Source organism: Scatophagus argus, chromosome 20 (assembly GCF_020382885.2).
Source record: "Scatophagus argus isolate fScaArg1 chromosome 20, fScaArg1.pri, whole genome shotgun sequence".
Lineage (NCBI taxonomy): Eukaryota > Metazoa > Chordata > Actinopteri > Scatophagidae > Scatophagus > Scatophagus argus.
The window spans coordinates 19,909,962-19,934,975 of record NC_058512.1 but is presented as its reverse complement, the minus strand read 5'-3'; the positions used below and the strand labels follow the sequence as shown (position 1 = coordinate 19,934,975).

Genomic DNA, 25,014 nt, shown 5'->3' with positions numbered 1-25,014 from the left:
GTTCCTAATAACAGGTTATGTACTGTACTCTAGTCCTTTAAAGTAGCTGCTTAAAGTAGCTTATAGTTAGGGCTGGCCTAGCCCGGCCCCTAGTTATGCTGCTATAGGCTTAGACTGCCGGGGGTCCTCCCATGACGCACTGAGCTCTTTCTTCCTCTCTCTCTCCTTCTGCACACATTTATGTCCCATTAATGCACATCACTAACCCAACTTCTTCACTGGAGTCCTTGTGCTTTCTTGTCTCGCAGATTCCCATGGATCGTGATTGGAGCCCCTGTTACGGTCCTGCTCGAAACTCATTGCTGTTACTACTGTTTAGTCATAATCTATTTTAATTCTGTTACAACTCTGTACAGCTACTACCATTATTATTGTTACTAATACTGCTATCATAATCACCGTAGTACCTCCTGTATACTGCTGCTATGCATCTCTGCTTGTGTGCTCTTCTCTCACGCCCCACCCCCCTCTCCCTCTCTCTCCTTGTCTGTCTGTCTCTCTCTCTCCCTCAACCTAACCAGTCAAGGCAGATGGCCGCCCATCTTGAGCAGGGGTCTGCTCCGAGGTTTCTGCCTTCTAAAAGGCAGTTTTTCCTCGCCACTGTTGCTCAAGTGCTTGCTCAAGGGGGAATGTTGGGCTCTCCATATTACAATTTAATTAAAGAGTTTGGTCTAGATCTGCTCTAATCGGAAAGTGTCATTAGATAACTTTTGTTGTGAGTTGGCGCTATATAAATAAACTGAATTGAACTTGAATGTAGAATGGCCTGAACAGAATCACCTGAGATTTAATGTCAACAAGACCAAAGAGATGATGATCATAAGGTTCATCAGGAAGAGGACACCTTTACAGCCACTACGGATCGGGGGGAGATGGTGGAGGACTACAGATAACTGGGAGTGGTGATTGGCAACAGACTGGACAGGACATCTAACACCAAGGCTGTGTACAAGAAGGGGATGAACAGACCCTATTTCCTGAGGAAGCTGATATCCTGTGTGTGCAGCAAGATGTTGGAGATCTTCTACCAGTCTGTTGTTGCCAGCGCCATCTTCTTTGTTGTTGTGTGTTGGGCAGCAGCATCAGAGCCAGCGACACTAACAGACTTGATAAAATCATCAAGAAGGCTGGCTCTGTACTCAGTCTCAGGCTGGAGTTTTTTGAGACAGTGGTGGAGAGGAGGTCGCTGAACAAACTGTTTTCCATCATGGACAATGAACAGCACCCTCTCCATCACACAGTAGACCAGGGGTCACCAACATGGTGCCCGCGGGCACCAGGTCGCCACCAAGAACCACGAGTCGCCAGCAGGCCTGTTCTAAAAATAGTACAACTCATTAGTGAGCTGCATCTAAAATTTAATTTTATTCTGTTGCTATTCTTTTTTAAACATACTTGCATTTATATAGATTTTAAAATGACTATCTTAAAAATATGTTCATCATAGATTTTTTCTTATTTAAGTTTAGGTGAACTTTGACCTTCTCTAGTTCAAAGGTCAGTATTGTGCTCGCGACAAAACCAGTGGCCATGGAGAGTAAGCTAGCGGGCGTAGCGAAGATGAGCGGTGAATGCAGTTTCTTACCCCTGCAAAATGGCAGAAAACAGAAAGAAACGCATCACTTTCACAACGAATGGGAGGAGGAGATCTTTTTTTACGACTGTGAAAGAAACCTGCGTGTGTCTCACTTGTGGGGCGACTGTGGCGACGGCAAAGCGGCACAATGTGGAGAGACGCTTCACTATGTGTCACAAAAGCTACCATGCTAACTACCCTCCGGGAAGCGCACTACGCGCAGAAAAAGTCCGGGTCACAGATTTGGTTATTAGTTCAAAAATGTGACAAGATTTATTTAAAAATATGTAAGCTGATTTTTCTTTAACATTACATAATTGAAAACTTTTTTGAAACATGGTGTAACACAGTTCATGGTTTGTTAAAAGGGTTTGTCAGTGGCTAGTGAAAATGGGACATTTTTCCTATGAAATGTAGCGATGTAAGTGATTATCTGAAAATTTAACAATTACTGTTGATAATTATTGTGAAAAATCATTAACGTGATCAGTGTCTTCACATAGATGAGTATCATTATTCATTATTAATAATGTATAATCAAAGGCAAACTGGGCAAATGTGTTATTTCAGAAGAGCGTACCAAACTGGTAGCCTCAGTACCCATGAAGTAGCTCTCAGTTTGAAAAAGGTTGGTGACCCCTGCAGTAGACAGACAGCGGAATACCTTCTCTTACAGGCTGCTACAGCTCTGCTGTCGAAGCGACAGATACAGGAATATGCCATCACACTGTACAATAACAGCTAAACTCTGGTCATAACATACAGTCCCTAAACACTTTATATGTTTTACTCACTAGGTTCATTGCACCTTACATTCTACTTTATTTTGCACAACATTACACTGTTTGTTGCATATACACTTTTTATATTGCCTTGTATATATTTTATATTGTCACTTTTTATATTGCTATTTTTAACATTTTGTATAACTTATCGTGTGTATTGCTGCTGCTGCACTGTAATTTCCCAGTCTGGGATCAATAAAGTATATTTATCTATACATTACGGTAGGCTAACTTCGATTATCATCACAAGCCACAATAATACGTTTTCGGTTTTGAGCATTATATTCCTCATGTATTTTCCTTACGATAGCTAGAGCAGACATTAGAAGCGTGGTTAAAACAAAACAAAACAAAAATTTACATGGGCAGTAGCAGACCCGCTATGTTGCAGCACCTGGTTCCACCTGTGTTGTAGTCCACTGCTTGAGCTTGATTGATGTGTGAAACCAAAATGGCGAATGCCGTAAACTGGTACGTGACGCCTGTGACGTCACAAAACGTACGGAACTTATACTGAAAACATAAAGAATATTAGAAGGATTTTTTTTACACCCTAAAAATTACATTTTGAACACACGCATTCATTTTGAACTGTCTCACGAGCGTCCGCCTACATAACCGGAAGTGTACGAGAGTGGGAGTTCTTTACTAGAAGAAGAAGAAGACGACTACGACGAAGAAGAAGAAGAAGAAGAAGAAGACAAATAACAACACGGAGGACAGTTTGTTTTTTCACCTGGGGATTACACTTTCATCCTATATCTACTTTATATTTTTTCTACATTTATACTACAGTCGGTAACCGTTAACTGTGGTTTGGACTGCGTTTCCTGTATTTTTATTCTTGGAACATTATTTTATCACCGTCGCCCACCTTGTGTTGATGTATGATTTTAAGTGACGGTTGTCCAACTTAGGAGTTCTAACATTTGCTGACTCTGCAAACTTGAGATGAGTTGAAGACACCGGGAAGGAGCACCCAAATATTTTGGTAACTTGCTCTGCTACAACTTTTACTGTGCTGAAATGAAAGCGGGGAACCAAATTGGCATTGTCACTGTCAGTAATGTCAAACTAGCCTTAACCAAACAGTCGCTGTGTGGTTTTTCACGTTGATTAGTTTGGTAACCTAGCTGAGATAAAACTGGGAACAAGGGAATCAGAAAGTAGTTAGTCGGTAAGAATACATGTTTTGCTGAAGTTAGCTAAATTTATATTGCAGACTTTACTTTTTATTTCCCCAGAAAGACCGGTTTACGACGCAGCCCGCATTTCACGTGAGCGTTATCTTGCCGAACTAGTCTTCCTTAAAATGTATTGTCTTAACCAACATGACGGGGGGTTAAGAGAGGATTTCAGTAATGACAGATATAAGTCAATATGCCGGACAGTCTAAACTGAATATATTTAAAAAAGTTGTATGTTTGCATTATATGCTACTATGTTCAGGTTTTATTTGTGTTGTCACGTGGCACATGGTTTGACGTGTGCCTGAGATTATCTAATGTCAGTGCTTCTCAATTCATGTTTCCTGGTGAGTCCTTTTCTGTGTTTGGTTGGTGTGAGGGAAGATATGAGGAAGAGGACAAGTTTCATTGTATCTGTCATAGCTGTGTTTGTGACAGGATGTCACTTAGCTTTGGAAAAAACTTTATATGAGAGAGAGAGTAAGAATTCTTAATATTGTTTCTTTTGAGGAATTCAGTGCATTCAGTACAGTTAGCTAACACTATGCAGCAATATCTTAGTAAACTGGGTAAGAATTCATACTCATGTGTATGAATACTTACATTGTAATGTGAGTTTGATTATTTGCTACAGTGCATGCTGTGTTAAATTAAAAGATCTGTAGCTTTCCAGTAAGAGCACAACAGTCAACAGGACATGCCAAACTGACAACAAGGTAGAAGGAACATTGCTGCCACAGTCCGGGGAATTCACTGCACTGGCTGTTTGGGCGTTGTATTATTCCTGCCATGCAATTGTGACACAATATCACACAAATTTCAACACCATAAGTGAGGGTCAAAAGGGGAGACCGTGACCTTATTTCACGTTTGTGCAGATATTGATCTAATCATGGGTGTCCACATTGAAACCATGCTGATTGTGTAGATCTTTGATGCTTCCAGGCTGAGGATGTGTGTGAAATACCCACATTTTTGGAATTTGTACCTTCTTTATGTTCTGTCAGAATCAGCCTTATAGCATGGGAATACATACAAGGAATTTAACTCAGTTTTTTGTTTGTTTATTTGTTTCCCTCAAGAACTTAGACACTAATGGCTATACAGCAGTAGTTCACCAAAATGTTGTTGATTGTGTTGATAGTGAGCTTGAGGTTATTGTCATTGCATCATGTGATGAAGCTCTCTATCAGTCTTATGTACGCTTGTAAAAATAGTCTCTGAAGACAGTATCTGGAATTATACATGTCAATATAGTGCTAACTTTCATTTCACTTAAATACACAGAATGTCTGTTATTAAGTTCCTTCAAAATGTTCACTACATGGATATGGACAGACATTATAGCAACTAGGCAGTAATTCTACTTTTTGTTTTATTTTCCAATATTGACAGTCATGTACTGTTTACATCAGTACTGGAAACTAGCACAGCGTGTAAGATGTTTTGATTTGTTTTCTCCCTTCCTAGCAGCCACTGGTTTCTGCCACTAATTTTTACAAAAGCCACATTGTACAAATAATGTTTTGTGGTTGATCTGTGATGGGCTCTGATTAGGTTTTTGATTTATTTTCTCCCAGTCAGGTGATGAGAGTTGAGAAGCTTTAGCTACAATTCAGAGATATCATGGAGAATGACTGCAGGCCTCTGCTGAGCTCAGAGCAGCATCAGAGTTACTCACACAGGGGATCCACAGACTCACTGGACTTTAACGCGAAAAGGTAAATTTCACTCAAACACTACACCAACATCTATGCAGTCCCTATCAGCAGTGTGCTTGCATGTTATTTAATAGACAATGTGGAAGACTATGGAGTACGTGCAGAGCATTAACAAATACAATATAATAAATTCATTAATAAAAACCAGACAACAGACAGCAGCAAATGGATTATATTTCATCACATTCATGAGTTCTGGAAGATGTGCTTTTTAAACAGAAACTATTATAAAATAATTAAAGCAGTTAGAATAAAAATAGCTTGTGTTAGGGCTGCAACAGTCATTTACAATCTCAACTGATCTGTCGCTTATTTGTTCTATGAATTGTCCATGTGTGTCAAATTCAAGGGTTGAATCCAGCCGCCACCTGATTTTATGTGGCTCTCAAGTGCATAGAAATTATATTTTTATAGTACAATTTATTCTGCTTTACAGAAATACAGTGACCATAAACTACATGTCCCCCAGTGCGATTTTTTCTTTTTTTTTTTTTTATACCTGCACAATGAAGGTGTCTAGCCACTGGATGGCAGTGTCTCGATGTCAGCCATTTCCTACAGTGGTTTAATAGTCAAGTGATGGCGCTGGAAAAAAATATTAATAGCCCCAAAATGACCAAGAAAATGGAAGTATGGAAGTTGATGCAGAAGAAATGCAATTTAATGAGAGATGGAAAAGCAAATACATGGAGACAAGTCGGTATGGTACGAGGCAGTGGTAATGCCCAAAGAATACAGTTTAGATCTACACTTCAACACCAAACATGTAGCTAAAAATGCTAACCTCAGCCACCAGAACAGCCATGAAAGGTCTCAGACTTAAAAAAATCAACCCGCATTCTCAGCAGAAGTTGCAGAATATGTTTGCAAAAGTATCAGGAAAAAAATGATGCAGCACTTAAAACCAGCTTTGTTGTGGTTGAAGAAATCACCTGAGCTTCAAAGTGTTTTTCAGAATGTGCATTTTAAATCGGTGTACACTGAAGGTATCTGAGCAGGTGTGCGCCAACCAAAATCAATGTCAGCTTGTCAAGAAACAATAACGAATAATAATTGAATGCAGAGGCAATTATCTAATATGATAAAGAGTAGATACCTTTATATAGTCTTTTACATAAGGCTGATGTGGCCTGGGATGAAATTGAGCTTGGCATCCCTGGTTTAGTGCATGAAATGCCAAAAAATAGTGTAAAAAAAAATTCTCAGCAGTTTTCCAGAACCTGAAGTGACATCATCAGATTGTTACTTATGACTAATGAACATGCTAAAGCCCAAAGATTCTTTATTTAATATTATGAATGACAAAGAAAATGAGCAAATCCTTCCATTTAAGAAGTTGGAACCAGCAAATGTTTGTCATTTTTGCTTAAATAATTATGAAAATGATTAATTGATTATCAGAGTAGTTGGCAACTAATCAATTTGTCAGGCAGTCTCAATACTCTGTCTTCCCTACCCTGTCTGTGGCTCTCAGCTCTTAGGCCATGGGTTAATTTTTCTGACAAGTTTGATTTTAATTATTGTTTTTCTTTTCTGACAGTCTTTGCTAGATAGTAAACAAGATGCTTTCTGCAAGTTAGCTTCCTGGAAGTCACAAGCACAAGACATTATCTGTGTCACTGTGTGTGACATTGATGGTCTTAAACAGTTTGTGTGAATTTTAATCTGGTTAGGTATTTCACAGGGACCAGCTAGCTTGCTAGCACACAAAGCATTGCAAACACTTTCTTTTTTGTATTAGTTTGATTTAGTGCGTATGAATTCCTTCTGTCAAAATATGTGTATGTTTGAAAAAAAAATCACTGTTTTAAATTGTGCTCTGTATAATTAAAATTTAGGGATGCATTTAATTGTTTTGTTTCTCGGTCTTTCCATTATGTTTTGATCAATTGCACTTTTTTAAAATTTCAGAAGATGGTGAAAAATGGCCATTACTAGAGCCCCAGCATCCACGATTACATAAATGGATTGCTTATTTTGTCTGACCCTATGTCAGTATAAGACATTTGGACAGAATATCCTCACAGTCAGATAATGTTTTACATTTTTGCACGACTTAAACATTTTATAGATTACCAAAATTGTTTGGATATTGCTAGAAGTTTTGTCTGCTTCTTCTAGGCCTTTCCACGTGGAGCCCAGGAACATTGTTGATGATGACCCACAGGAAAGAGTGTCTGCTGAGGCTGCCATTCTCAACAGCAGGGTCCATTATTACAGTAGACTGACGGGGTCTTCTGACAGACTGCTAGTAGGTAGAACCACTAACTAGTTGTTTGTTAGAGCCATTGACTGATTACATGGCCATGGCCCCTGGGCCCTCAACTACACATAATAGCAATGGGCAAAATAACCTGTATGTTTCATTTCAATGTATTTCAGTTATGTTTGTTTTAGCTATACTATCATACATCATAAATTATTTATACAGATGTACAATCAAATTTACTACTGAGCCACTGCAACAAAAATCATCCACCCCTGGGGCACTGCTGCTAACTACCTCAGCAATGTCTGCACCGGTGATGGGAGAGGCCCGTGGCTCCATTTCCACAAAGGAACATGTGTTGGTGGGATTAAGGAGATCCTCAAAGTATTCCTTCCTCCATCTGACTATATCCTCAGTCAAGGTCAGCAGCTCCTCATCCCAATTGTAAACAGTCACCGGACAGTTTGCCAGAATTTCCTCAAGGCTGACCGAAAGTCCCTTTCCATGGTCTCACTGAGCTCCTCCCACATCTGATTCACTACCACGTGTCGTTTGGTTTGCTGGTAGTCGTCAGCTGCCTCAGCAGTCCCACAAGCCAACCATGCCCTGTAGGACTCCTTCATCTTGATGGCACCCTTCACCTTCAGTGTCTAACAGTGGGTTCAGCGATTGCCGCCACGACTAGCACCAGCAACATTCTGACCACAGCTCCGAACATCCACCTCAGCAATGGCAGAACGGGACATGGCCCATTCAAATTCCATGTCCCCCACCACCTCTGGGATGCAGCTGAAGCTCTGCCTTGAAAATTGAAGACCATCCTGACAGTCATCAGCCAGATGTTCCCAGCAAACCCTCACCGTTCATTTAGGTCTCAAGATTCAAGAGTCTTTATTGTCATTATGTGAGCATAACAAAATTTAGTAGATAGTCTGCCAGGTCTATCTAGCATCCTCCCCCGCTACCTGATCCAACTCACCAGCAGGTGGTGATCAGTTGTCTGCCATGCTGCTCTCTTCAGCTGAGTGATACGACTACAAAGTCGATCATCGACCTGCTTCCTAGGGTATCCTGGTGCACTTGTGGACACCCTTATGTTCGAACATGGTGTTCATTATGGACAAACTGTGACTAGTACATAAGTTCAGTAACTCAGGTTCAGATCAGGCAGGCCATTCATCGCAATTTTTCCCCTCCGGGTCACACTGTCGTTGCCCATGTGAGTGTTGAAGCCTCCCAGCAGAACGATGAAGTCCCCAGTAACTGTATCTTCTAGCACCTGTCCCGAGAACTCCCAAAAGGGGTACTCTGAACTATCATTTGGTGCATATGCCCAATTAACAGTTAGGACCCTTTCCTCGTTTCATGCGCAGGAAAACAACCCTTTCGTACACTGGGGTAAACTCCAACATCTAGCGTCCACCTTTCACCCGGAGCAATTCCAGAAATGAGACGAGTCCAACCTATGTCAAAGGTTTGTTTACAGAGCACTTCTACAAGAAAGTCAGAGAAGAAAGATGGATGAATCGGATGGATTCTGGCAATCCGGTGATTCTAATATTTCACCAGATCCAGCACTCTAGGTCTGCCGCCTTAGCTGCTAACTTGACATTGCTGTCACCTAACATGGTGTATTTCTTCTCCAGCAGGTGTATTTTGATGTTCCAGCCATTGAGTGTTTAACTCAACTGAGGTTATGCTCTGTGGTCACTTACTGTGGCTTGGGTTTGGGTCAGAGAGCCAAAACTCCTGTGACCATTACATTTTGACTCCACCCCAATCTCCCATCAGTGCTGTTAATATCCCAGGGAAACAGAACCGTGCTGTGGACCTGACGTAACGCAGCATTCTTCCCAGAACAAATGGAAACTAAATTCCACACTTACTGAAATGTTGTGGAACAGGTTCAGCAGAGCGAAGATTGGTCTGTTGGAGTGGATGCCTTCTCTCAACTGCCATGACCCAGTGGTCTTCTCTACATTTATTCCACCAATTTCCCTGATTCCTGTGTTTGTGCATATTCAGGAGGTCAGTCTAGCAGTCATTCTGGTGGCTTCGGAACGCACCATGTTTCCCAACATTATTTAAACAGACAAAGTCATTCCCAAAGTAATTTTTTAAACAGACACAGCAACTGTGTGCACTCTCAGGGAAAACCTCTCACTAAGTAATGTCTGTCTCAATGGCTGTGTGAAGCTATCCCACAGGCTTACAACTCTGCTGGGGAAACGCCCCCACCCAGGATTCGTGCTCTTTCTAGCAGAGCCATGTTGAACCATGTTTTATTTCTGGATGTTTTATGGATTTTTATAGTGTCTTTTTTTTATCATCCCTACTTGTGTGGGAAATATTGCTCACACCCTGCTCTTCTAGGCTGGGCTTACAGCAGAGGGAAACCATGGTGCTGTTTTTGTGATATTTTCATTCTTATGCTCTGTGTGCTTATAGGGCTTGTAGACTGGTGTGTGCTGGTGCTTGGGACTCCAGTGGTCCTGTGCAGCATAGCCGACATCCAGCTTCGCCCTTATCCCAATGGCAACAGATCTTAGAACGTGAAGCCTGTATGAAACAGAACGTTGGTTATGTATTGTAACCCCTGATTCTATGAGTACAGGCATAGTCCTCTAAGCTGTGGGACCCACTGTTCCACCTTATGCCAGCTGTACAAAAATCTGGCTTTGTTTGGGAGCAGATCTCTGGTAACACAGGCTTTATAATACTGTGACTGCAGAACCAGGTAGGCCCAGTGCATGGCACAAGGGCACGAAAGAAAATCCCCATGACGGCGCATCCACGTGAGGGATGAACCCTATAGAGAAAGCTCTTAGACAGCTACACCTATACTAATAGAATCTGGGGTTATGATATGTGATCATTTGCCAGTTAATGAAGCACCCTACTCAAGCCAGTTGAAAGAATAAGTCACAGTGTCACCCAAGCATACCTCACTGTTTTGGACACCAGAAGGTATAACTACTGGAGAAAATGATTCCTCCTACAGTCCCAAAAATATGCACAATGTTGGCTACTCTACATTGCTCCTAGATGTGAGTGTGTGAGCATGTGGAATTGTCTGTCTTTGTGTGTCGACCAATCCAGAGTGTACCCTGTATCTCACCTGTTGTCAGCTGGGATAGGCTCCAGCTTTGCCACAACACTACATAGATAAACGGTATACAAAATGTATGGATGGATAGTCTGTGTCTCAACCAAGCTATCTGTTGAACCTCAACTGGAGACTGGAACCGCCTACAGGCAAACTGCGCAGGCGAAAGGGAACTGCCAACTTGCAACCATTACGCAAACTCTCCTTGAACAAGCTCATATAGTCCATAATGTCGTGTGTGGCTGGGTCTATCTGCGAGCCACTTCTCCTGTAGCACTTGCAGGGAGCTGCATACCGTGTGCCCAAAAACTATCTCGGCTAGACTGAATCAAAGTAATAACAGCAGCAAACATTCATCTTGTTCGACAAAAAAGCAGTAATTACGAAGCATGGATTTTAACATTTGATGAAACCTCTCCCATGCACCACGACTCTCCAGGTGAAAAGTATCGGAGACAGCTCTGACATCACTTGTGCAAAAATCATGAAATTAGAGCCTTGGTCAGTTTGAATATGTTTTGGCAACCCAAAAGTGGAAAAGAACTTTGTTTTTGGCAGGGGACCCACACAATCTATGAGGACGTAAATGCTCTCCCACTACTGGGGTTGGATGTAAGGGGGTTGGTGGAATACCTTGATTTGGTTTTCCCTCAGTTGGCAAACGTGACATATTGGACAAAACGTATATCAGACATATCAGACTTTAACCCTTGCCAGAAGTATTAGAAAACTTCATTATAGGGTTTTTTTTTAAATGTACAGATGGCCAGCCAGGTCATGATTGTGTGCTTACTTTAAGACTTGGTGCATAGTCCTTTGGGCACAACTAACTGAGTAATTCCATCACACTTTATCTCAGCCATTTCACACATGATTTGTAACAGGCATCCAGCTAACATGTTATCAGATTACTGAGCTGGTCTCTGCCCACTGCCAGACACATATCCCTGTCATCTAGAAACACATCAATAGATACAGTCAGACAGTGGTGCTGGTCATGTCCTCTGATGCGCCCAAGAAAAGAAATTAGAAAGGTCCATTAAATCATCAAGCCTACAAGCTTGGGCATGCAAAGTGGAGGAGAGTGGCAGCACATGTCAATCGTAAAGTCCATCTCTCTACTAATATTTTATTTTATTTTATTTTATTCTATTCTATTATATGTTACTCTTTTTTCATTTTTGTGTTTTATGTATGCACTAATCACTAAGGCAAATTCCTAGTAATGTGAAACCTCTTCACTTACATGGCAATAAATACAATTCTGATTCTGATTTTACACCATATCCACACCACTGTAGAACTGGAGACACTGGAGAAAGGCTATGCTGGGCCATTGACCAGTTTGAATATCAGCTGAACATATTTGCTGAACTGACAAATCAAAGTTTAAACTCAACATTGTGGAACATCACGTCAATTGGCAGTTGAGGGACTCTTCCATACATTGAACAGGCCTTGACACATGGCCAGTGCTGTTGTAGGTAAAGATCAGTGTCTGTAGCTGTTGAGACCATTTCTGCTATCTTGAAGACTGCGCTGATGATGTTTTTCAGTATCCAGCTAATGTGTTCAACAGCACAATGCTGTTGTCCTCAACATCTTTACTCCTACGACCAACAACAATTCTTGAATAAGCTGGTATGTGAGCTGGAGAGATGCAGACGTACGAAGTACTTTCACCAGAGCTAACAAGCAGCTTTTTTTCTGAATGATCATGACTTGGGAAAGTATGAGCTGTCTATGTCAATTGATTGTGACAACTTAGATGTCCAGATTCTTTCCTCTTGGGACTTCAGCTGACCAAAGGTTGATACAAATTGGCTCAAGAAGACTTGTTGTCTTGATACTTATGAGAGGGGCTCTACCTTCGGGTTTTGGTGTTGTGCTTACTACACGGTGCTTGCTGGACTTGACATACTCCCTGATTCCCCATTCCATGTCAACCCAAAAGAAGAAGAACCTCTTTCACTTGCAAGATGGCACAGGACAGACCAGACGCCTTTGCAACAGCTCCGCTATGACTGTAATTTTTGTTCGTTGTTTATGCAGTATGTTCCTCTACTTTGCCTTCATCTACACTGATTTCCTGTGACCTTATGACACTACTGAGGATAAGAAACAGAGTTACTCACATTTTGCTTGAGGTTACAAGAGATTGCTCTTCCTGTCCTGGGGAGATGCAACCCGGACCAAAGCAATGGGGTAGACCCTCCATGGAGGAAAAGTAGGAAGAGGTAACATCTGGAAAGCAAGTCGGTGTTAGAAACTGACTACAGGAGATAGCCACCGCTGCCCAGTATTGTGCTTGTAAATGTTCAGTCCTTAGACAGGAAGAGACATAAGAGACTGCAACATTCTTTGTTTCACAGAGACATGGACATCACCCTATTGCTAGTCGCTGCTGGAGTTTATCACCGTCAGATGCTGACTTTATACTGCATTTATTGCAGGAATTCACCACTGTGTTCGTGTCTGTGTTTACATTAGTGACTGCAGAATGCTCAACCTGATAGACTGTTTATTGTTGCTGGAGATTTCAACCATGCAATTGTCAAATCAGTTCTCCCTGAATTTCAACAGCATATGGACTTTGTAAGGAGCAAGGTGAACATACTCAACCTTGTTTACAAAGACATCAATTTCAGTTTCAATTCAGTTTATTTATATAAGATAAGAAAGATGAACTTTATTGATCCCACAGTGGCGAAATTCACTTGTTGTGACAGCTCACAAGAACAGAATAGAGTGCAAACAGTGTGCAAAAACAGAAAATCTAGAGATACAGTGGGCCACCAATTGTGCAAGTTCTACCACTTAAAAAGATGAGAGATGCCTGTAATTTTCATCATAGGTATACCTCAACTATGAGAGACAGAATGAGAAAGAAACAAATCCAGAAAATCACATTGTCTAATTTTTAAAGAATTTATTTGTAAATTATGGTGGAAAATAAGTTTTTGGTCAATAACAAAAGTTCATCTCAATACTTTGTTATATACCCTTTGTTGGCAATGACAGATGTCAAATGTTTTTTGTAAGTCTTCACAAGGTTTTCACACACTGTTGCTGGTATTTTGGCCCATTCCTCTATGCAGATCTCCTCTAGAGCAGTGATGTTTTAGGGCTGTCGCTGGGCAACACAGACTTTCAACTCCCTCCATCCAAATGCTCTGGCCTGGACATGTACTGACTTAAGCAGGGGGACACGTCTGGCACTGCAGGATTTGAGTCCCTGGCGGCGTAGTGTGTTACTGATGATAGCCTTTGTTACTTTGGTCCCAGCTCTCTGCAGGTCATTTACTAGGTCCCCCCATGTGGTTCTGGGATTTTTGCTTACCGTTCTTGTGATCATTTTGACCCCACGGGGTGAGATCTTGTGTGAAGCCCCAGAATGAGGGAGATTATCAGTGGTCTTGTATGTCTTCTATTTTCTAATAATTGCTCCCACAGTTGATTTCTTCACACCAAGCTGCTTACCTATTGCAAATTCAGTCTTCCCAGCCTGGTGTAGGTCTACAATTTTGTTTCTGGTGTCCTTTGACAGCTCTTTGGTCTTGGCCATAGTGGACTTTGGAGTGTGACTGTTTGAGGTTGTGGACAGGTGTCTACAACAACATTACTAAAAAGACAAGTAAAACAAAATCTCAGCTCATAAAAATTTTAAATTTTCATGTGATTCATCCATTCAGTTTTGCTTTTGATACCACCTCAATATGATTTTAACATTTCACAAGACTGAAATTATAATAATGAAATTCTGTATCATTCATGCATTTTTCATATTCTGTTGAAAACCACTATCCTATCAATTCAATTCAGTTCAATTTTGGCCTGCAAGGGAGAACCACCCCGCTGATAGTCGGTGCACACAAGAATGACAGGCAACATGAAGATCTGGATGGAGAGATACCTACAGAAAGATACAGAGAGTCTAAAGTCTATTCTGAATTTTACCGGAAGCCAGTGAAAAGAAGCTAAGATGGGGGAGATATGATCCCTTTTACTGATTCCTGTTAAAACTCTAGCTGCTGCATTCTGGATCAGCTACAGGCTATTAATACAGTAATTTGGACATCCTGACAATAGTGAGTTGCAGCAGTCCAGCTTAGAAGTAACGAAAGCATGGACAAGTTTTTCAGCATAAGATGTTTGGGGCCTAGAGCAATGATCTCAGTTTTGTCGGAGTTTCATAATAAAAAATTGGAGGTCATCCAGTCCTTTATGTCCTTAAGACATGCCTGGAGTCTGGTTAATGGCTCTGTTTCTTCAGGCTTTAAGGATAAGTACAGCTGAGTGTCATCAGCATAACAATGAAAGTTTATGCCATGTTTCTGAATAATATTTCCTAGAGGGAGCATGTATAAGGTGAACAGGATCGGCCCAAGCACTGAACCTTGTGGAACACAGAGGCTAACCCTTATATATGAAGAGGAAACATCATTAACGTGAACAAAGTGAAATCTATCTGTTAAATATGATTTGAATCAGCGTAGCGCAGTCCCTGTGATCCTAGTCTCATGTTCTAATCTGTGTAATAAAATGTTGTGATCTGCTGTGTCGAAAGCAGCATTGAGATCCAGTAGAACGAGTATGGAGACAAGCCCGCGGTCTGATGCCATGAGGTCATTTGTAACTTTGACCAGTGCTGTTTCTGTGCTGTGATGGGCTCTGAAACCAGGCTGAAACATTTCAGAGAGACTGTTCCCGTGTAGGTGATCAATTAACTGATTTGCAACCACTTTTTCAAGTATTTTCGATAAAAACGGGAGGTTGGATATCGGCCTATAGTTTGCTAAGATGTCTGGGTCAAGTGAAGGTTTTTTAAGTAAAGGTCTAATAACAGTGGCTTTAAACACCTGTGGTACATAACAATTTACAAGTAAACACAGTACAATGTACAGCTATACAGGTCCACATTAGGGAGGAAAAGAAGACTAGACTGTTGAATTGTACAGTCTAACAGCAGTGGGAATGAAGGATCTGCAGTAGCACTCCTTCCTACACTGAGGGTGTAGCAGTCTGCAGCTGAAGGAACTGCTCAGAGCCTCCACTGTCTGATGCAGAGGGTGACAGGTGTTGTCCATGATGGATGTCAGCTTGGCTAACATCCTCCTCTCACTCACCTCCTCCACGGAGTCCAGTGATCAGCACATGACAGAGCTGGCTCTCCTGACCAGTTTGTTTAGTCTATTTCTGTCCCAGTCCATGCTGCCCATTCCCCAACAGACCACAGCGTAGTGAACAGCAGAGGCTACCACAGAGTCATACAATGTCCAAGGGGCCTTCATCCTCTACAGGACCTCAGTGTCCTTATCAGGTGAAGGTGACTTTGGCCGTTCTTGTACAGGGCATCGGTGTTATGTGACCAATCCAGTTTATGGTTGAGGTAGACACCCAAATACTTAAAACTGTCCACCATCTCAATGTCCGAGCTCTGGATGTTCACTGGTGTATGATATAATGTCCTTCTCTGGAAGTCAATCACCATCTCCTTTGTTTTACTGGTGTTTAAGCACAGGTGGTTGAGCTCACACCAGTCCACAATGACCTGTACTTCGTCTCATTCCCCTTAGACACACAGCCAACAATGGTGAGTTGTTGTTGCACAGTCCCTGAGCAGTCTGGGGCTGATCCTGTCCCTCTGGCTCCACTCAGTCCATGTCCTGAGATGGTCTTCAGGCCCCTCCATATATCTCGTGTGTTGTTCTGCTCCAGCCGCTCCATTGATGTCATCACCATGAGAGCTGTCTCCCAATCTGTAGTTTGGAAACAGTCTCTCAGTCCTCATCAGTCCACACTTTCACAGACTTCTTCTGTGCAGGATCTCTTCTCACCCTGGGTGTGTATTTGGGGAGCTGATAAACGAGACAGTGATCAGAGCGTCCAAGTGGGGGGGAGGGGACGGAGGTGTATGCGTCTATGACATTAGCATGCAAAAGGTCCAGCGTCTTGTTGTCCCTGGTGTGGCATTTCACATACTGTGTGAATTTGGGGAGAGTGGAAGATAGAGAGGCTTGATTGAAGCCTCCATGGATAAGCAGGAGGGACAGAGGGTGCCGTGTGTGCATCCTGGTCACTGCACTATGGAACAACTCACAGGCGGTTGCTGCATCAGCCAAGATAGGGATGTACACATTAAACACAATAACGTGCGAAAAATCCCTTGGGATGCAATAAGGCCGAATGCCAACAGCAAGTAACTCAATGTCTTTTGTGCAGACTTGTCTCTTAACAGAGATGTGCTGGGTTGCACCATCTCTCATTAATAAACACTGCCAGCCCCCCGTTTTTCCACTTACCACAGTCCTCCACTCTCCGATCAGCACGCACAAAACTAAAACTATCCAGGGAAACCCCAGAGTTCGGTATCAGTCCATTCAGCCAGGTCTCAGTGAAACACATAAGGCTGCACTCCCTGTACTCCCTCTGAAGCTGAAGGAGTCCCCCAGTGGAGTGCCAAAAGGGTAGAAAAATAGCAGAAAGCAATAAACAAAACTAATAAAAGTGGTGTCCCTGTGTGCACATTTGCGACAGGAATCGACCACATTAAACAAAACAGGTAAAACACGCCAAAAAAACAGTAGAAAAAACTAAAAAGAAGAGAGGAGGGGGTGGAGCTGCCACAACTTGCTGCTGCTCCTGCAGCGCCATCTTGAAATAGCACCAGTACGCAACAAAATTGATCTCATGCCACTGTCCAATTAGAGCAAATCTAGACCAAACTCTTTAATTGATTTATGATACAGAGATTCCTGCTTGAGCAAGCACTTGGCGAGAGTGGTGAGGAAAAAATGCCTTTTAGAAGGCAGGAACCTCGGAGCAGAGCCTGACTCTAGATGGATGGCCATCTGCCTTGACCGGTTGGGTTGAGAGAGAGAAAATGGGAAGGGGGGGGGGGATTGTGAGAGAAGGAGGACATAAACAGAGATGCGTAGCAGCAACAATAATGCCAGAAGTATTGGAATGTAGATAATGATAATGATGAAGTATACAGAAGGTGCTATGGTGACTATGATAACAATGGTAGTAACAATAATAATGGTAGTAACCGTGCAGAGTAGTAATAGAATTAAAATAGAGTATGACTAAACAGTAGTAATTGCAGCAGGTTTTGAGCAGGACCACAGCAGGAGGTCTGACCACGATCCATGGGAACCTGCGAAACAAGAAAGCACAAGGACTCCAGGGAAGCTGAGTTAGTAACATGCATTAATGGGACATAAATGTGTGCAGAAGGAGAGGGAGAGGAGGAGTGAGTGAATGCATCATGGGAGATTCCCTGGCAGTCTTAGCCTATAGCAGCATAACTAGGGGCCAGCCTGGGCTGGTGGTTCTTGTGAGTGCAGATTTCAGAGACTTGCCAGAATCAGAATTCTTTTATTTATCCCTGAAGGACTCAGCTTCCCTGGAGTTCTTGAGCTTTCTTATTGGGGCAGCCTGATAAAAGGGAGTTACAATAATCGAGCCTGGAAGTAATAAATGCATGGACTCAAAATATGCCTAGTTTGTGCAATATTGCAGGGGTGAAAGAATGCAGTCTTTGAAATGTGTGTTATGTGAGGGTTAAAGGACATGTCCTGATCAAAGATAACTCCTAGATTTCTTACAGTGGAGCTTGAGGCCAAGGCAAAGCCATCTAGCATTGCTGGATAATTTCTTTCTAAGGTGTTTAGGTTCCAGGAAAATTACTTTAGTTTTGTCTGAATTTATAAGTAAAAAAAAAATTGCAAGTCATCCAGGCTTTTATGTAGGCTTGGGCGATTTTTCGATTTCGATTTTAATCGCGATTTATAATTAATACGATTAGAAATTAAGACACATTCGATAACATTCGATAGCGCATGCCTTCACAAAAGAAAATCTCCAACGTTTTCACGGGCACGCGAGCAGCCAATCATAACTAAACATTGACGCACGTAGCCCATCAGTTTTTGAAGAGAGCCACCACGTCACTCACATTAGGTTGTGTGTACAAACATACACACACGGGCCGCTGTGGTGGCTAACAGAACAGAAGCATCTCATCAAAGTTTGCGGCAAAGATTCTATAGCGTAGTGGTTGCAGCCACTACGGTGTGTCTCCAACCAAACAGGCAAGACTGTATAAAAATGAGCGAAAACTCGGCTGGGCAGAGTTCTGCACAGCATTTAAGCCTCAGTTCTTCCCAGGAGGAAATCGTTGAGAAGAAGGGTCAGAAGGGCTCGGCTGTCTGGAGGTACTTTGGCTATTTGAAATCGGATAAACAACAGAGCAAAGTCCTGTGTAAAATGTGTAAAAGTCACGTCCCTACTAAAACAGGAAACACCAGCAACTTATTTCAGCATTTAAAACAATATCACCCATTAGAGCACACAGAGTGCTGCCAGGTCGGTAAAGCCCCCTCGACCAGCAATAAGAGGAAGGCTGATCAACAAACCATACAGTCCGCTCTTTCCAGCGCCATGGTGTATGAAAAAACATCAAAACGACACAAAGACATCACACATGTCATCACACAATTCATCGCAAAAGGCATGCAGCCAATTTGCACTGTCGAAACAGCCGGGTTTAAAAATCTAATGAAAGTGATCGATCCTCGTTATCAACTCCCAGGCCGCAAGCACTTCTCGCAGACAGCAATCCAATTAAAAAAGAATGAAAAAATAGTGATTTCATGTATATCGTTTTATATATCGTTATCGAACATTTTGAACAAAAAAAATCGTATGATCATTTTTTCTAATATCGCCCAGCCCTACTTTTATGTCTTAAAGACATGGCTGAAGTTTGACTAGCTGATTTGTTTCATCTGGTTTCACTGACAAATACAATTGTGTGTCATCTGCATAACAATGAAAATGTATAGGGTGTTTCCTAATAATATCACCGATGGGGAGCATATAAAGGGTGAATAGTGTTGACCCAAACACAGAACCTTGGGGAACTCTGTGACAAATTTTTGTATGGACTGAAACCAGCTTAATGCAGTTCCTTTAATGCCAATTAGTTGTTCCTTTCTGTGTTATAAGATGGAATGGTCAGTGGCGTCAAATGCAGCACTGAGATCTAACAGTACAAGGGCAGAGATAAGTCCCTCGTCTGATGCCAATAGAAGATTATTTGTGACGTTGACTAATGCCGTCTCCTATGATGAGCTCTAAAGACAGATTGAAAATCCTCAAGTAAGCTATTATTATGTAGAAAGTCACATAGCTGACTGGTGACTTCTCTCAAGGATCTTGGAGAGAAATGGAAGGTTAGATATTGGTCTTATAGTTGCTTTAAACATCTGGGTCAGGTGCGTGCTTTTTAAGGAGAGGTTTGACTACAGCTACTTTAAAAGACTGGGGTACATAGTCTGTTATCAGGCACAGATTGATCATATCTAATAGAGAGTTGCTACGTAAGGGTAAAACTTCTTTGAGCAGCTTAGTTGGGATGAGGTCTAAGAGGTATATTCAGAATCAGAATCAACTTTATTTGGCAAGTACGTGTGACCATACAAGGAATTTTACTCTGGATTTTTCTCTCTCCTGTGCACCTTACAAAATACAAAAAATAAAAAATAGTATTAAAAATGAAGTATTTACCAAATGAAAAAACAAGATATAAATATATGTACGTGTAGTGCAAACAGTGCGATGGTTCATGCAATGGCAGGTGGTTTATGGGGAGATCAGGGAGACAGCCTGAGGGAAGAAACTGTTTTTGTGTTTGGTAGTCTTGGCATACAGAGCTCTGTAATGCCTACCAGAGGGAAACAGATCAAACAGTTTGTGTGCAGGGTGTGAGGGGTCTGCAGTGATGCTTCCTGCCACTTCCAGGACAGCAGCGACACTGCGCATGTGGCAGGGCATCCAGACCATCACTAACTACAGGATAACTCTGCGTGCCTATGCCAGTGATGCCTTACCTTCCTTGAGCCACTTCAATGTTAAGTTTGAGGCACAGAATGACACCGCAGTGAGGAAGACCACCCCTCCCTCCCGAGGGCCAGGTGCTCTGTCTTTCTGCAGCTGATAAAAGAAGAACTTTATGCAGAGTTTACTCCTCAAAGGCTGCTGGACTAGACAACATTCCTGGCAGAGTACTTATGGGATATGTAGTCATGTCTTCACTGACATCTTCAACATCTCTCTGAGCAGTGCCATCACCGTTGCTTCGAAACCACCACCATCGTCTCTGTGCCAAAGAAATCCCCTATTTCTTTCCTCAATGACTACCATTCCATTGTATTCATACCTATCATCATTAATTGCTTCGAAACTCTTGTCATGAGGCACATCAAGACCCTGCTGTCGCCTTCACTGGACAGTCACTTCACGCATAATCTCAACTGTTTCACAAACCATGCCATTGCCACCACCCTCCATCCACCTACCTGGACAATAAGGACACATATGTGTGAATACTCAACAACACGCCTGACTGGAAAGCTGAGCCGCCTGGGACTGAACACCTCCTTCTGCAACTGGATCCTGAACTTCCTGACTGGGAGACCTCAGGTACTCTGGATCAGGAACTGAAGGCTGAGGAAAGTCAATCTCCCACCCTCCATACTGACCGCTTTTTACAGAGGGACTATAAATGGTGGGGTGTCTTGAACTGCATCACTGCCTGGTTTGTGAACTGCACCATCTAGGACCGCAACTCCCTGCAGCGGATAGTGAGGACAGGTGAAAGGATCACATCCAGACTCTGCAACAGTTTCTTTCCCCTCCAAGGGCCTATACTGACACAATTTACCCAGACACTGACACAGTTTACCCAGACACTGACACACACTCCACACTCACATGCACATGCACACAATCAAAAACTTACTAGCACACCACTCATTTAACTCCCATACTGTCACTTTAATATCCATATTGTCACCTTATTAACCATACTGTCACTTTAACGTCATATGGCTCACTATGCACTGTCTATCGTCCATATTATATTGTAGTGTATTGTATAATACTGTGTTTTTCTTGTCTGTACTGTTATTGCACCATTGTATTCGTATTTGGACTGTCTCACATTTAAAATGGGTGTATTTTTGCTTTTCTTTGCTTTTTAATTTTTATTTTTTCTATTTTTATACTCAATATGTGTACTCCTTTTATGTGGCACCACAAGGAAAGTCCTGGAGGAACGTTGTTTCATTCTTTATGTACTAAATATACGTGGCTGTAATGGCAATAAAAAATAACTCCTTGACCTTCACCTGATCTACAACAATGATAAGTCAGTCTACCTGGATGAAGTGGCAGTACTATCTTCATGGTGCAGGGACAACAATCTCCTACTGCTACTGAAGACCTTCTACAACAGCTACCATGCGGTCTTATTGCCTCTGGGAACATCACAGCCTGATATGGTAACAGCAGCTACCAGGACAGGCAGCGGCCCTGCTTAGTGAATGCCTGAGCCTGAGAAGAAGCTTCTTCCCACAAGCCCTATGGGCCATGAACACTTCATCATTGTACTGAAAAGTTGATCGTTAATGTTAAGATTGAAGAACATTTACATAACATTTGCATTTCCCATTCAATTTTTGCAGCCTGTTCTATCTCTGCACATAATTTATCTGCAAACCAGTTGTATAGCTTACATACTTTTGTACAGTTTTTATATATTATTTTTCTTATTACAATTATTGTCTTATGCTACCTTTTCTTACTTACTATTTTTCATATACTACTTTACTGTCACTTGTACAGTCAGGAGTGTTGCAGTCACATTTTACTGCTGCTGTAATCAACCATGCATGTGACAAATAAAGCTTCTTTCGTCTTTCCGAAGTTATTAAATATGAATATGGTGCTTTTCAGGATGATTGTTTTTGTTGCATATTGAATATTCTAAAACTATTATATCAACATAATGCCATTTTTCATAAAGACTTGTGAGGTAATTTTGAGTATCTTGTGTGTCTCCCCCCTCCTCAGAGTCCTCCAAACCATGTGATCCCCCACCCAGAGGAGATCTACATCTACAGCCCTCTTGGTACAGCTTTTAAAGTGACAGGCCCTGACCATTCTTCTAAAAACCCCAGTATCATCACCATGTAAGCCCTGTCATTATCAGTCAGCAAATGAACCTGTACTAAATGTTCTCTTCATTGTTTGACTGCCTTGATTATTACTTTGCTTTTCTCTCCTTATAGATTTGCTATATGGAACACAATGATGGGCACATCTATACTCAGCATACCTTGGGGCATAAAGCAGGTGACTTGCTTTATTCCACATCAAGTGTGATTCTACAAAGCCACATCTAAAATGACTACTTTTGTACTGACCTCAGTTATTCTTAAAATGCAAAGTTTGCAGTATGCATGTATATTCAAGGACAGGATGAAAACTGAAAAATGAATAGTCTGTGTTGTATTTGTCCCTTTAGGCTGGTTTCACTCTGGGGATCCTCATCCTCATCTTCACAGGCCTGCTTATGCTCTACTGTTGTTACATTGTCCTGAAATCGCCAAAGGCAATACGTAAGTCCAACAACACTTAAGTTTGGAATACATTAGTCTGCTAATGATGGGTACAAAGTCATTGTGTGTTCATAATGTTAACTTTAAAATCCCAGGCAGTCAATTCTTGCTTCAGGACCAACCCCCCTTTCATCTTACCAGCAATTGACATGAAAACTTTCAGCCTTTGTTTACTTGTAAACTGTAACTGCACTGTACATTTACTGCTAAACTGACAACTTCCTGCTTACTTTTTTAAGCTGTGTTGCCTTCAGTGCAGTTCAGTATTCTTCAGACTACTCAACCACAAACTGCACATTAGACACTGCCCTAATCCTTAAAGGAGTTGTGCTGCTCTTATAGCATGGCTCTAACACTATTACAATAAATTACTCAAATAGTTACTTAAAAAAAATAATCCTGACTTACTCACTACCATCACAACATTTATATTGGGTTAATTTTCCAATCATTGCCCCTGGCAAAGGTTTAGATCTGAAGTTGGTTCCTTTGCTCCAGTTTTCATTACTATGCCAAATATGTCAAGTAGAGTCGGCGTCACTGACACAGAAAAGGCTGAACCCCGATGCAGAGTCAAAAGAGCAGTGATGCGAGGCAGAGGTCCGAACAAAATCTTTAATTAATTAAAGCAAAACTCAAAAAACACACACACACACACACCTTCGGTAGCGTGGGATCTATGAAAAAAACAAACAAACTGTGGCATAACTTCCTGGCTTAACATGGCATGGTGACTAGACAAAACAGATCCTGGCATAACATGAAGACATTCAAAAGTAACGCTCTGACAAAGGTGGCTGGGAAGACAAGGACTAAATAGACAACGAGACACAGGTGACACACATTAGGAGGGAGAAAGCAATCAAGAAAACCAAAACCAAAGCTATATGAAAACAGGGCACACAGGGGAAGAGGCGCTTTCAAAATAAAACAGGACATAACCCTTGAACATAAAACATGACAAGACAAACATGAAACATGGCACGTGGACTCAAATCAAAAGACAAAGCATAACAAAAACACTAAGCATGACAAAATAAAGCATCTTCCTTTAGACCTAATGACTGCTTATACTCATTTCTAGAAATTTCTTGAAACAAGAGAAACTTCTGGGAAGTAGTGAAATTATGCCATATATTATCAGAATAATATATTTGCACTGTGCATTTCTTCAACGAAGAGGAAAGGATGGAAGGGATTCTGATGGCCACAGGACCTTCGACAAAGCTCTTCTATGAGGCTTTGCTGTAGCTTCTCTTACACAACTGTCGTGTTAGCTACTCATTGCAATGATGACTATGACAGTAACAGCTATCTCTCATCTGGTGAAAATCTAGTAATGGTTGCTTTGTATTAACTTAGTGAAAGAATTAAATTTGTCTGAAGAAATCATATTGCTCATGCTGTGCTCACAGATCCTGACATCTGATAATCTGATACTGCCATCAGGTGGTGTCATAATGGTACCACACACACCCCACCTAGCATGTGTCCTTGGAATTCTTCCAGGTGTTTTGGTCTGTGCTTGGACATTTTCTTTGTTTTTTGTTCTATCTTTATTATGGCTCTGTTGCCCTTTCTGAGCAGGGTGTTCTCATGTTCATTTCTTTCTTTGCATCAGAACAACGCAAAAAAGTGGAGAAAAAAATCCAAAGCTGACACATTTCACACAGAACTCACCCTTTAGTTTGCAACTTCAACTTAATATTTGGTAGCACACCCTTTTGGAAAAAAATTACTGAAATCAATCGCTTCCTGTAGCAATCAGTGAGTTTCTTACATCTCTCTAATGGAATTTTGGATGAATCTTCTTTTGCCAACTGCTCCATGTCTCTCAGATTGGAAGGATTAATTCTCCCAACTGCTGTTTTGAGATTTCTTCACAGGTGTTCTATGGAATTCAGATCTGGACTTATTGCTGGCCACTTCAGAACTCTCCAGCGCTCTTAAACCATTTCTGTGT

General features: G+C 41.6%; 1 protein-coding gene across 2 annotated transcripts in view; it reads left to right on the top strand.

Moving 5' to 3' along the window:
- The first annotated feature begins 2,814 nt into the window (after positions 1 to 2,814).
- slc38a9 (solute carrier family 38 member 9) overlaps positions 2,815 to 25,014 on the top strand; it is a 36,099-nt gene continuing 13,899 nt past the window's right edge. The window contains exons 1-6 of one of the 2 annotated variants that reach the window (XR_006841853.1): positions 2,815 to 3,352; positions 5,129 to 5,269; positions 7,391 to 7,520; positions 22,504 to 22,622; positions 22,722 to 22,785; positions 22,958 to 23,051. Coding sequence is in view for 1 of the 2 variants with exons in the window: in XM_046375151.1 (XP_046231107.1) it covers positions 5,175 to 5,269; positions 7,391 to 7,520; positions 22,504 to 22,622; positions 22,722 to 22,785; positions 22,958 to 23,051 (502 nt within the window). In the remaining variant the exon portion in view is untranslated. The remainder of the gene's footprint in view (positions 3,353 to 5,128; positions 5,270 to 7,390; positions 7,521 to 22,503; positions 22,623 to 22,721; positions 22,786 to 22,957; positions 23,052 to 25,014) is intronic. The other variant, XM_046375151.1, reaches the window with a different exon arrangement.